The sequence below is a fragment of the Simochromis diagramma genome, unplaced genomic scaffold (genome assembly GCF_900408965.1).
Source record: "Simochromis diagramma unplaced genomic scaffold, fSimDia1.1 OVJJ01000216.1, whole genome shotgun sequence".
In the NCBI taxonomy this organism is placed as follows: Eukaryota; Metazoa; Chordata; class Actinopteri; order Cichliformes; family Cichlidae; genus Simochromis; species Simochromis diagramma.
This window is the reverse complement of record NW_024386883.1, coordinates 14,758,331-14,772,176: the sequence shown is the minus strand read 5'-3', so window position 1 is coordinate 14,772,176 and position 13,846 is coordinate 14,758,331. Positions and strand designations below refer to the sequence as shown.

Sequence of the window (13,846 nt, the reverse complement as noted above, 5' to 3'; positions counted from 1 at the left end):
CTGGTTGGCTTTGGAAAATGTGAAAACTGCAAATGAGGAGGGAATAAATTATGGACTTTAAATAGTGTTTTCTGCAGTTCTACAAAGACATGATCCATAGTAATAATAGATACACAGTAAATGACAGAAATAGAGATGTTTTTCTTGTTATTATTCCATTAAAATAGTAACAGAAAAGATCCTGTTTTTTCAACTTGCTAATATCAGGCTAGCAGTACTCTACAGTACCAGCAGAGGGAGATCTTTTATTTCAAGCCGACATTAAAATGATAAAAGGATCAAAGGACAGCCTTTAAAGAGACATTAATAACACATTTACATGTAAATACATATTAGCCAACTAACTTAGCCGTTTCTGGCATCAGAGGACCCTGGAATGTACTTCATATCCTTGGTCACTGTTGACTTCTTGGCTTTAAATACTGTATATTATCTCCCCCTACTGATACTACAGCATCTGCATGTGTGTCCATTTCACACTTTGGAGAGATCAGTGTGTCTATTTGACGTTTTGCCATGATATCGATATCAATAACTGGGGAGATTGTACCAGATACAGTAGAAATAAACAAGCGACCTGCAAACAACACACCAAATCCTAATCGCTGTTCCTTTCATTCATATCCCAGATGAGCCCCCACATTTGTTACCGGTCCCCAAACTCACACCTCTAGACCTCTTCGTGGGGATGTGACAGAATGTCCAACTGACAATGACCCCCGACATTTTTCTTAATTTCTATTGTCTAATTTTGGTGAACTTGTGTGAATTGTATACTCAGATTCCTTGTGGCGCCTGGTGTGGTCTTCTGCTGCTTCTTCTCTGGTAATAACAAGACATTTCAGAGAACAGAGAACTGCTGCTGACTGGATATTTTGTATATTTTTTTTCAAAAATCATCTTTCTTCACCATTGCTCAATTTGAACTCCGGGCCATCGTGACCATGTCTTTATTCCTAAATGCATGGCTTGCACAGCTGATTAGATATTTGCGATAATGAACAACTAAACAGTTTTACATGGTCATGAGTGTACTTCTGTGTTGTTTTCACAGTGGGTTAAAAATAGAACATTTTCTGACAATTAACAAACATTTTTGTTTTTAATTATTTGATAAAATCACAGTAAAGAGATGCCGGTACTTTTTTCATGAGTAATTTTACACTTTAAGGAGCCGTTCTGACAATTTTCTTTGATTTACTGCAGAAACCTTTCATTAAAATGTAGAAAAACTGAGGGGTCTTCTTGAAAATTCATAAGAAATATCAGGGATCCGATGTCCATTTGAGGTTTTTAATTGGGCAGTAGTTGCATATGGGTCTGCCATGCTTAAGCTCAAAGGGGACTGAATATTGCCCACAATGTAAGAAGAGTTTGGCGCGCCTTATCTAAAGCCTCAACATGCATTTTAGATACAACCCAAACTATTCTTCTCATAGATTCTTCATCATTAATTAGCATTTACACATCAGATAAATCTATTTTTATTAACAGGTTATGTATCACCGTTCTTCAATATTGTTAGTTTAGACTTTACCCAGATGTTTTAGACCCATATCAAACACCTCTTTTATTTTTAAAGTCTTTAAAAAGGCTTCAGTTTAATCACATAGACAGGAATCATCATCAAGGGTTTGATCAAAAACAATCAGCATGAAACATTTACTCTCATTTCACCATGAAGCTCATTTTTTCTCATGCACTAAATCAGGAGTATCCCTGTCCTTAACAGTGAAGCACTTTCACCCTTTCATAAAAGCCCAAACTAGCTCAAAGCACTACCTGAAACAATCAGCAGGACAAAGTTGAAAAGGCTTAATGATCATAATGATCAGCGAATGAATAAATCTGCATCGCATCTATTTTCATGAAATGGACCACATCCAATTTATAACAAGCTGATAAATACCAGTCCTCATGTACCCACAGCTCTTGTCTTCAAGGCTAACGACGAGACACTGATCCCTCTGACCATGTGTGCTAAAACTCAGTTTGTGTTGCAGTGGTGATAACACTTAGGCCTGCTCTGATAACTTTATCTTTGCTCCTCACAAACTGGCCCAGTCACAAACAGATCATCTGTCCCAGCCCCTGAAACCTAATCACTCACACACACACACACACATGCACACACACACACACACACACACACACAGCTTTTCCTTCAGGCGTTAACCTGCTCAGTGGCTCAAGGATAAGAGTTTAAGTCAAAGTGGGGGAGAAAAGAAGAGAGGATGGTGGAGGTGAATACAACAAAGGTTCCCATCCCGGTTAGACTGATGTGTTAGTTTGATTATATATTAAAAATAACAATTAAATATTTAATAATATTAATATTAATAATATTAAATATTTTCCTTTTTTCATGAAAAGTATTGTTCCCATTAAACAGAATAGATTAATTGCTTCACAGCAGAGACAGTATCCGCTGAAGGTTTGAGAGTTGCTTCAGAGGTTCCTGGATAAACTTCTTTCTAGTCATCAATGAATGTTGCACGACTGCGCAAAGCTCCCTCTAGTGGGGGAAGACCTACATGATGAATGTGGCTTTAATGTGGGTGAAAATGGTCATTCACCCTGCAGTTTTAAGCCTCTAATTGATATTTAGCACAGAGGAATTTTTTGGGGTAAATTACTAATATTAATTAATATTTTATAAAGTTGGTGGTAAATAGAAGGATGTTGTGTTTTTACACTACTAGCACACTCAGAAAAGTAGGTCATCTTGCTTTATGAAGCTGCAATTCCTTACATAATCTAATCTAATCTAATCTGGGATTCTCCGCCGTTTGACTTTAGAACTGAAGAAGCTTCTCGGATTAGAGGTGAAATGTCTTCAAACAACTTAAAGAAGTCCAGACGCTTTTCTTTCCAAGCTCCTTAGACTACGATGACCTGGATGACTGAGAACCTTCACAGACAAACTAATCTGTCCTACAAGCAATACAATTTAGAGCTGCACCATTAAGCATCATTTATATATCTAAAAAATGAAATGAGCCAGAATGGTAGGAAACTGTGTCACGATTAACTCTGAAAAACATCAATATCTCCAGTCTTCGTCAGTTTCAGGGTTTTTTTGAGGTGTGCCACAGTAGTACGAGAAAGGTTAAACATGAAGAAAACTTAAGGCAAAATGAATATGATTCTTTACTGTTTTAGGGAAATTAAAGAAACAATACTTTGCAGACTCTGTTTTACTGTGTTTGTTTAAATGAAATGCAGTTTGATTCTTTTTTTATTGTTTAACAAAATGCATTGAAGTAATTTTTCTGCCATGTTTGGCATCTGAAGCAGGGGAAAAAAGGGGACATTAAAGGGAAAATCTTACTTATTTTCCTCTGGCCTGTCCTCTGTTTGATTGTTTTAGTAAGATTTACCTGAGTTTTGGAACTCAGCTGCAGAAATAAACCCCTTCTTTTGATTACAGTGGAAGTAAATGCCTCTTACCTTGTGGTGCTCAAAGGTAATAACATTTATTTCCAGAAATCATGACCCAGCTGCTGAAAGAGAAAATTCAAAGGTTCTCCACTCTTACATCAAAACACTTTCATCAAGGTTTGAGGATCTCTTTAAGTGACTGGGTCATGATTTGATAAAATGTATGTTTTGGCGAGCTTTGAGCATCACAGTGTAAGTGCCATCTGTCATTATAATCAGGGGAATGCAGCATTTCTACAGCTGTTATCTATAAAAATAGGCACAGTTTAGATCAGCCCAATGGATGGCTTTGCAATATATTAGTAAGATCTAGTGCCTTCCAGGATATTTAAAATATATTTTCATTCAGCACTGCTGCCTCTCGGGGACATGATGACATCATCAGGAGACACTTGTTTGTTTTTTTTCTAATTGTGCTGTTATGACCTTTAACATTCAACATGAGCAGTGCACAGCAGTGCATGGTCTACCACGCACCTGGTTACCAGGAAAACTGGCAAAACCTCTGCTTTTATAGAAGTGCTCACCTGCTGATCAGTTAATAAAGAGCAGTTGATCATCAGCAGCTGAGTGCTACTGTCAGCTGATCTTTTGTCAACTGACCAGGCAGCCCTGCATGTTTTGTTTTGGCAGATTTTTAAGCCAGATGCCCTTCCTGATGTAACCCTGAGATAATTTATGTCTCTGGCTGGACGCGAACCAGCAGCTTTTTGCTTGCCGAGCAAATATGTAAACCCCTTTGGAAGGAATGAAGGTGTAGTTGATGATTAGTGGATCACAAGTGACTGGTGAGACCAAAATGATACTCTGGAAGGGAAAGTGTTGATTAACAGGAGTTGGGACACCCCCTGTCTGGATGGATTTATTGCATTAATTTGACTTCAGGGTCGCTGTAAGGCCTAAAGAGCCACTTGTCTCGTACGATGTACACAAAGGCACTGCCTACGGTGGCCCCGAGAGGTCAAACAGACTGCAACTTAAGAAACTTAAGACAACACCAGCAATAAGAAAAACGCTGCAAAAGCACACAAAACACAATCAAAATAGAAAAACGACAAAAAGAAAAGAGAAATAGGAAAAAAAGATTTCCAAAAGCACAAGGGAAGTGTTTCTGGGGAGACAATAACCCGACGGACCAGTTGCAGGAACCCAAAACATGCTAGGTGTGTTTTATCATGATTCATATAATACCGATGACGGACTTTTAGGCTAATAGTTAGGCTAACACACTTACCTTTCATCTTTTCTTTCCTCACAAAACCGATAGATCCTCCACTTCTTTGAAGTGTCTCCCAGCGCAATTCTTAGCATATTTTGGTTTCTGCAACTGGTCCGTCGGGTTATTGTCTCCCCAGAAACACTTCCCTTGTGCTTGTGGAAAAGAGTTTTTTCCTATTTCCGTTGTGTTTTGTGTGCTTTTGCAGTGTTTTTCTTATTGCTGGTGTTTTCTTATGTTGCAGTCCGCTTGGCCTCTCAGGGCCACCGTACACCGTTCTGCAGAAAGTCTTAATCAGCACACACTGCTGGTGACTATCTATGGGCTCTTCTGTGTATTCAGCTCATTCTAATTTATTCGACTGGATCAGCAAGTGTCTGCTGCACGTGACACAGGATTTCTGCTGTGAAGTGTGAAAATAAAGGGTTAATTAATTAAAAAAAAAAAAAAAATCACACATGCAGGGCAAGTTAGTGATGGATTTTAATAATTTACAGGCGCTGGACTGTCTTAGGCTTTAAGTCAGTCACATTTCCTGGAAGAAGCTGCTTTGGTATGTGCTTGGTGTGACTTTTCCCACAGTACAGTTACATTCGCTGCGCTGTTGATAAATACTGTACAAAAATATAATAGGACGTTCCCTCTGCACTGGCAGAGAGGGAAACCATAAAGCTTTGTTAAATTATATATACACATAATGCACGCTCAAGCTCTGACATCATATTAAATAGAATAAATTATATCTTGCATTTGGTGTGTGAGGCGTGCTTCTCAAGTCTCTGTAATAACAATAAATGCTTAACACTAATAATCTATATTCAAAAGAGAAAAAAAAAATGCACTCAAGTGACAAAAGAGAAGCTTCAAAATGTCCTTTTTGAGTGAAATAAGGAAAAAACAAAAAAACAAAACATGCTTGCATATTGCAAGCAGTGTATTGCAAGTTTCACACTTTTTACATTTCCTCCCACTGTTGTTTCACTTCAACCCAGCCAGTGAGCGAAGCTTTCAATCCTTCAGTGTAAATATGCCTTCACATCCACCGTTTGGCGTCTCGGCGCTCCTTTTTCACAGCTTGCATTGGTCAGACTCTCTCCACTAGGTGGAGCCATCTCCCAGCAGGCAGCGTCTGACTCCTTTGTTTTTCCTTCCCTGTTATCAGTCCGAGTTTAGCACGGCTTATCGCTCCTCGATGGCACCTAAAGCCGACACGTCTGATATTTGCTGTGTGAAGGGGTGGCCAGCTCGTAGAAGAGGACGTAGGCATTGCTGCTGCGAACCTGGCTGGAGGACATCGGGCTCACCCTGCACAGAGAGGGCACACGGGAAACACTGAAGCGAGGGCAGCTTAGCACAAAGTTAAATATTTGCACATTATGAACCAGGCTCCAAACATGCACACTTTGCTGTAAAGCTGTAATGAGGTCAGCTTGATGCAATTAAGATTAGGTCACTTTAATCTGACAGCAGGTATATACAGCTTAATTAGACTTTAACCCTTTCTGCCAGTCTGATAAGATGATACGCTAAGTAACACGATGATGCGAGAGCTGATACCTGGAGTCATTGTAGCTGTACCACTCTCCCAGAGCTGGGTTTTTGCAGTAGGCTGTGTAGTGGCCTCCCAAAGCGTTTCCACTGTGGTTGGACACTGCATAGAGGTTATACACAGGGCGCTCTGCAGAGAAGAGACAACACAGCTGTCAGTCAACACAGCGGCAAAGCTAAAATAGATTGATTGTCCTTCTCTCCTCTGGAAAATACATACCACTGGATTCTGAGGCAAACTCTCGCAGGTCCAGATCTTTAAGAGGGAAGTTGACGTAAGTGGAGAGCTTGCTGGCTCGGACGTTGGAGTCTGAGAATCGTTTAAGGTCTGCGGGAACACTGGGTCAAGGATCAAAACTGGTTCAAAGATAGCTCGCATCGATCGATGCGAGCTACAACCGACTGGCAACAGGCAGCAACTTCCAGGGAACACCTGCCCAATGGTCAGGGAATGGACATTTTTTTTCCTAGTGACTGGAGATTACCAGGGTGTGAGCAGCCAGTCTCCATGCTCAATATATTTATCGCACATGGCATCATTGAAATCTCTCTGCTTTCTGGAAATATTAAAATGCAAAGATGTGAGGAAAGGATACGAAGTACGAGGACCTGAGGGAACTTCTGGATGCTGAACCTCTTGGTGCATTTTCTTCTGGCTTTGCATTTGGTGCACGTCTAAGAAAGAGATGAACACGGTGTAGGCAGTGTAATCAATACATTGCATCATCTTTACAGAGGAAAGTGAGACTTGGGTTATTTATGCATTGCCTCTTACCGGTCTCTCCTCTCCATCCAACACATCTTCCTTTGTAAAGAGTCTCAAGCAGTCTTTGAGAGTCACTTCGCCTGAACTCTTCTGTGGAGGCAGACAAGCGTTAGAAATCAAGCACTGCGTGAAGACTTGCCTAACGCTTATGATTAAGATCGGTAACCTCTACAAAAATTACATTTACAACGTGGATATAATTTTTAAATCCGTGGCTTATGCAATGCGATAGTCCAAGACCACAGCAGGCATTTTACCTGTGCAATAGGTATCGAGAGGTCCCAAAATGGATCAAACACAGTGGAGCGGAAACCACAAGCTGTGCAAGTCAGAGAGCTTTTCAGCTGCCCCACAAACAGATCTATGAGCAGGATGGAGGGCCACGTTAAACATTTATATTCCTTTAAGGCTTATTTAAGATTATTATGCAGCTATGGGTTAAAAAAAATAAAGAAATCACTCACCCACTACTTTGCTGTCCTCTCTCGCCAAGTACATGTTCCACATCCTTCTGCCTTTTTCGTCATCCCTGTAAAATAAAAAAACAAAACAAAACAGCAAAGTCAAACCGATGTTATGTTCACCTGCAAACCAGTGATAAAAACTTCAATTAAAGCCTCTTTAAGATCCTTTGCAACTCAGATATTGATAAGTAAACTCATTGTTAATATTAATTCACCAATTTTGGGGTTCGTTTCTCCTCCAATGGCCACAAAATGTCAATTACACGATAATTATAGATGAAAGTTCGCTATGTTGACCACTGCAGCCCAATCAGGGATACAGCAGTCACCCAGACAGGCTGAGTGTGAGGCCACACTTACGCGAGGTGGTCAAAGTCCAGGACGGACACTTTAGGGCGGACCGTCACCCGGTTGACTTCATTATGGAGACCGTCCAACAAGAAGCGGAGAAATTCCTGAGCATCCTGTTGGCTGTAGAGGGAGACGTTTTTACTTGATTTTACTGATGTGCACGGCTTCAGGTTGACTTTAAAAGAAGGTGGAAAACTCACTTGCAGCCAACGAATTTTGGAGCACACCTCTGGACCTGGTTCCTGAATTCAGAGGGACTGATGGGCTCATTGTTTGCAGAGGTCCACAGGCTCTGAGTCAGCTTTGCAAACTCTGAGGTAGACAAATTGCAGAAATCAGACCACCATCTCAACTTGGTAGGGAATTAACTCGACTTAAGATCTGCAAAAATAACTCATCGTACCTTCGATGAGAGCAGTGTTTGACCTGCAGTTGTTGTTGAGGTCTGTGATGTGGCAGTTTCTCAGACAGTAATCTCTCAGCTCTAAAGTGTTACTCAGACACTGGAGGATGGAGTTCATGAAGCACTGCAAATCACATCAAACAGAGAGGCCCGGTAATTATTAAAGTGAAGACTAAACCGAGTTAATTGCACTTAAAGGACAAAACGTGACACTTACAGTGTTACCCAGGTTCTTCAAACCCACCAGGCCCTGAAGACTCTTGTTCTGCTCACAGAAAAAAAAGAAAAGAGAGATGTCAACATTAAAGATTTACATGACAGTAAATGTGTTTTTCAAATGACAGAGCAACTGATCGGAGGCACTGCTACATTTATTCACAAGCACTTGGTAGTGAGAAGGACAGTAAACCAGTGAAAGTCTGACCATGCACAACAAAAATGGAATCGAATGGAATATTCAAAATTATAGTGTTTTTTCCAACATGTGTAACAACAGGTCAAAATTCTATAAATTGCGTCTATAACGTGTTAAACAGCAACTGTTCTTTCAAGGCACTGGCGACAGTAGAAAGGAAAATCTCCCTCTTAACAGGAAGAACCAGGATTAGGGAGAGTCAGCTTGACTTTGAGTTTGAATCCTAAACATATTGTATTGTTTTTTTAATATTTTATTTATCCTCATAAAAAGGCTAATCGGTTAAGTTTTGAAATAGATCATGGTTTGGATTAAAACACAGTTGTTGCCACTTTTAAATCTCTATTTTCTAGGCTCTGTGGTTAAGTGTCACCATTTTTACGAGAAAACAAGTGCTGCCTACTCAAAATGCACTTTATTGTAATGAATGCAAACCTGCTAAAAAAAAAACCAAACAAACAAAACAAAGGCCGAAGAAGCCAACAGATCTGCATGCACCATCAGTGTGATCAAACCACTGTGTGAACAGCAGCTGTGTCAGATTCCTTAAGAGTGAACGAGTCTTAAAAGACAGGATGGCATTCGTGCAATGTGTGCGTTATGACGGTCACATTGCTGGCACGGGTCTGCCGCGGCTATCGGCTAGAGTTCCACGTGCTTAGATTAGATACCACGGTTCGCTGTGACGCCTCCCCGCACCCGTGACTGTGGTGAGCCCACCAGCTCACGCCAACGGTGACATAACGTGATCATGTGACGCTGACCGGAGACAAAAAGTCCCCCTGTGGGTCTGCAGGAGCGCAGCGTGGCTTTCAGTTGTTTGTGTAAAGTTTCACATCACTGCCTGAAGTCACGGATCAGCTGGTTTAGTTTTGGACATAACTCGTGCCGCCGTAGGTTGGAGTAAATCATCTGTGGCCCGGGAGTGATGCAGGTGTCAAAAAAGTCTGCTGTGCATGAGCTGACAGGATCCTTTTACAGAGCGAGACAGCTGATGTGCGATTATGACATTTTTATGCTTTATTGAAAATTTTTTTTTTTTTTATCCCCCACAAAGTATGAGGGTGGAAAAGACATTCAGCTCAAAAACCTGAACATCTGCAACATAATTAAACAAAGATCATGAGTCAGAGCTGATGTTGCTGCTCGGTTCACAGTCAGCGTGTGCGTAAAACTTTGTGCCGCCTACGTTTCCGTCAGCGCCCCGATGACGGTACTTCCGCACGCTGCTTCTGTCAGCAAAGGCGTCGATGCGCGACAGCGCCGAGCTGCTCTTCGACATCATGTTACACTCTTATTATAATGTTCCCTCATGCAGGACGGGCTACAGGTCACAAACCTGTTAACAGCTATCATGCATGTCAGAAGAAACATTTATGACATTTATTAAAGAGCATGGAATCCATTTATTTCACATTTTTAGTATTAACATTGTCCTGGAAGAGCCAAAGACTGACACTTAAATCTAGTTTGTAGCTTGTATCAGACCCAAAATGAACTTAAAGCCTGATGGTTTCTTTCTTTTTAAATGAAATGACATGCTGGGGTTAGCTTGTGGGACTCTAGTCTGTTTTTAAGAGCCGTCTCCACAAAGAACAGGCAAACTAGTTGCAACTATAGTACACTAATTACATTTATGCATTTCATTTCTGCAGCCCATTAAGTATTAATCCTCTAATAGTACATTTTAATCCATATTAAAGCAGCACAGGTTGCAGGCATCCTGGGTTCTGGATTACATCTGGATGTAAGTGGTTATATAATCAGAGCGCTCCCTTTAAATCTCCTGATGGGCAGTTCAATTCAATATTGTTTATATAGCATCAAATCACAACAACTGCCCCTCGAGGTGCTTTATATTGTATATCGTAAGGTAAAAAGCCTAAAATACCACAGAGAAAACCGCAACACTCACATGACCCCCTATGAGAAAGCACTTGGCAACAGCAGGAAGGAAAAACTGGCTTTTAACAGGAAGAAACTGGCTGAACAGAGCAGAAAGAGAGGGATTTTGGCCATTTGAGTCGTGCAGTTTTTAGTTCTTGGAAACAAACATTTGCAAGAAAAATTCCACGTTGTCTTTATAGCGTCCGGTGGAATTCTTCCATGACAACCGGATTATATCTGCGTTGCAGTGCTTAACCTTGGAAACCTGAGCCGAGCAGGATGAGTGTATCTGATTACTAGTTAGTAATGCTGAACATTAACAAATCTAATATATTTGAACAAAGTAATGTGATTGTTCCCGCCTTTCCTCCCTCTTATGTGCCGCTGTGATTATAAGTACTTCTAGCTGAGAGCTTTGGTGCCTCGTGATCACCGTTTCCATCCCTCAAAATAGAAGTATGACTAAACAAGCGATTAATTCCCCTTTGCCTAAAATCTTTGTGTTTCTCTTCCTCTGTGCACTATTCGAAGGTGACCATATGGTGTGGGCCCCCCATCTGCTCCGGTGAGCACCAGCCGGCAGGGCTCGGCACACTCAGCGGGGGCCTTTTGATTTAAACGACCCGTCCAAAAATCGGTGGAAGCGATGCGTTCAGGTGAACCGGAGCTCGCCACGCTGGTCTTTGTGACTTCAAAGAAAAACAGAGAGACAGAGAGAGAAAGCGCAAGAATGTGCGCTAAAGCAGCTCTGCATGCCTGCACAAGGCCACATAACATGTGATGAAGCAGGCAGCCCTCCTGCATACGCATGGTGCCAGCTTACACCACTCCCTTGGAAACAGTAGAAACATAAATCTTTGCTTCATGAAAAGCAAAGCTGGGAAAAGTCCAGAATACTCAAGTAGAAGTACTATTACTTTCCCTAGACTGTGCTTAGGATACGAAATAATGAGCAGGAACAGAGGAATTTATAAGTTATCCGATTATTATTTTTTAATGAACAGCCAGTTTCAGATGTTTGAAGGCAGCTGTGAAAAGCTACACCCTGATGCTGCGGATAAGCTCCTGCTAACAGCTCCCTCTGGCTGTACTTTGACTTTGAGTTGAAGGCTAAAGTCAGCTAAAGCATGCTGATATGTTTAAAGTAAAAAACAAAAAAGGAGAAGAAAGAAAACCCAAGAAATTCTGACTTTGAGTGGCATTCACTGCTGCTGGCGTTTCTGCTACAGTCAGCGGATAAACTAATCAGCTGTAGATTTCTTTCCACCTTTTCAGATATTCAGACAATGTCCTGCAAAATATACAGATCTTCTGCTTTTTTTAAGTGACCATAAACTAAATATGTCTGATGCCATCATCACAAACAAACAAAACAACCAAGAAAGTCTTGACCAGGTTTTCTTGGGCATCTGTTCGGCAGGGGTGGGGGTTTCACTGAAAGCCAAAATATTAAAATACGCCTTCAAAAGCGACTTAATTAGAGACTTATTGACAGTGTAAACACCGACAAACGCACTTTCTGAGTAAACCAATAATATCCCCCATCAGCGACGACTGGATGTGTGTACGTTGTGACCTCAGGCAAACACCGCAGACCCACATGGACCCACATGTGCAGCTCTACGTGTGAACAAAATGTCCTGCGTAAATGATAAGTGGACATTCCTTATCAACAGCTTTTCTTCCTATTACACAACCAGCTTGAATAGTAAATGATGATGATGCAGGGGTTAGAGCAGCCCTTAACCCCCCCTAGACCTGCCCGCTTGTGTGTGCGCTTTCAGCCCAGTACTTCTCCATTTCGACACCAATGACTGGCTAAAGGTCAAACTGAGACCTCCACCTCAAATCCTCTGGCTCTTCACAGGGTTTACAAGTGTAATGACTAAAGGCTCAAGAGCTGTTAAAACTGACTCCTTTAAGTCGGTGTACCTTATGCCTCACTCACAAATTCCTCTAGTTTGCGTGATCCTTACGTATCTGCTGTCTATTTTGCTCTTGTAATCCCATTTCTCCTCATTTATCATCATATTTTTACTCTTTATGCGTCACTGCTAATAATTTCATCCCAATATCTGTGCAGTAATATACTGAAACGTTAGCCTCGTCAGGGCCTAGGCCCCCTCACGACCATATATCGTGGTGACACCCCTGGAAAATCAGTTTAGGACTATATGCAAAGGCACAAAAACTTTAGTTCTTTATATATTTTCAGAAAGTCTGATAAATTCAGAGAGGCACCAAAAATAAAATCACGCAGAAGGAGGATGCTTTGACACAGATGAGACAGATCCAGGGGGTGCTGGACTCACCTTGGCCTGGTTGATGATCAGACCCATGAATGTGGACACCAGCACGGACCGGGACAGCGGGTGGCTCCTGCGCCTCATCTCCGGTCTGTCACAGGGGAGAGCGGCCGGGTCCTCCGGCACCGTCACGGTGTAAGAGTGTCGCAGAGACGGCATGTTCGTTGTCCGATAGAAAGATTGTAGCGTCATCCAAATAGCAGCTCCAAATCGCGCACACGCAGGTCGTTCACTGAAGACGAAGTCAAGTGTAGGTAAATGGATGCTGAGTTGACGCGCGTGGGATCCCGCTGTGCTTGCGCAAAGTCAGTATGTCTCTTCAGTATCTCACCTGCACGCAGATCTCCTGTGTTGTGACTATCAGAGCGCGTGAGCTGGAGTTTTTACTGCGTGCGTCCCCTCCCACTCCGAAATGACTGGTGCTGCCTTTACGTGCTGTGGGAAATCGGATTACCTCTACTTTGCGCATCGACAGGTGTGAAATAAGCAGCTGTGACCTTCGATTAAATCACTTATTCAAAAACCTGTTTCAGGAAATCAGTATGTAAAGCATTGCAAAGTCCGTTAAAAAATTTACAACTTTTGTATATTTAATGACGCCATCCACAATTTTACCTTCTTACAAAAGCAAAGTTTTCTAAATTACATTCCATTGAAGTACACAGGAATGGGTTGAAATTTGTGCTCCTCATAACTACAGGAGATCATCAATCCATCCATCAGCTGGAGCCTGTCTCAGCTACCGTAGGGCAAAGGGGGAGTACATCCTGGACAGGTCGCCAGCCTGTCGCAGGGCGACACAGAGAGACAGACGACCAGTCACATTCACATTCATACCTGTGGGCAATTCACGATCAATAATTAACGTAACTCACTTAATGTCTTTGTTCTACAGGAGATGTCTGCATTACATTTTCATGACTAAAAATGAAAATTAAGCTCTGTTAAAAACTGCAAGCAAGTTCATTTTTGTTTGTTTGTTTGTTTCTTTAAACACGTGTCGCAATCTCTATTTTTTAATGCAATTATTATAACCCACTTTGAGCGTC

At 41.5% G+C, this 13,846-nt stretch overlaps 1 protein-coding gene across 1 annotated transcript; it reads right to left on the bottom strand.

The window, feature by feature from the left end:
* Positions 1-5,122: 5,122 nt before the first annotated feature.
* On the bottom strand, positions 5,123-13,173 carry LOC120733915 (ubiquitin carboxyl-terminal hydrolase 2-like). The gene is made up of 12 exons (XM_040032435.1): positions 12,804-13,173; positions 8,407-8,454; positions 8,190-8,313; positions 7,987-8,098; positions 7,796-7,906; positions 7,436-7,500; positions 7,229-7,332; positions 6,981-7,061; positions 6,802-6,880; positions 6,426-6,533; positions 6,215-6,335; positions 5,123-5,962 (listed from the first exon to the last, which is right to left on the bottom strand). Exons 1-12 carry the CDS (start codon positions 12,987-12,989, stop codon positions 5,857-5,859), a joined length of 1,245 nt encoding a protein of 414 aa, XP_039888369.1. The 5' UTR covers positions 12,990-13,173; the 3' UTR covers positions 5,123-5,856.
* Between the last annotated feature and the right edge of the window lie 673 nt (positions 13,174-13,846).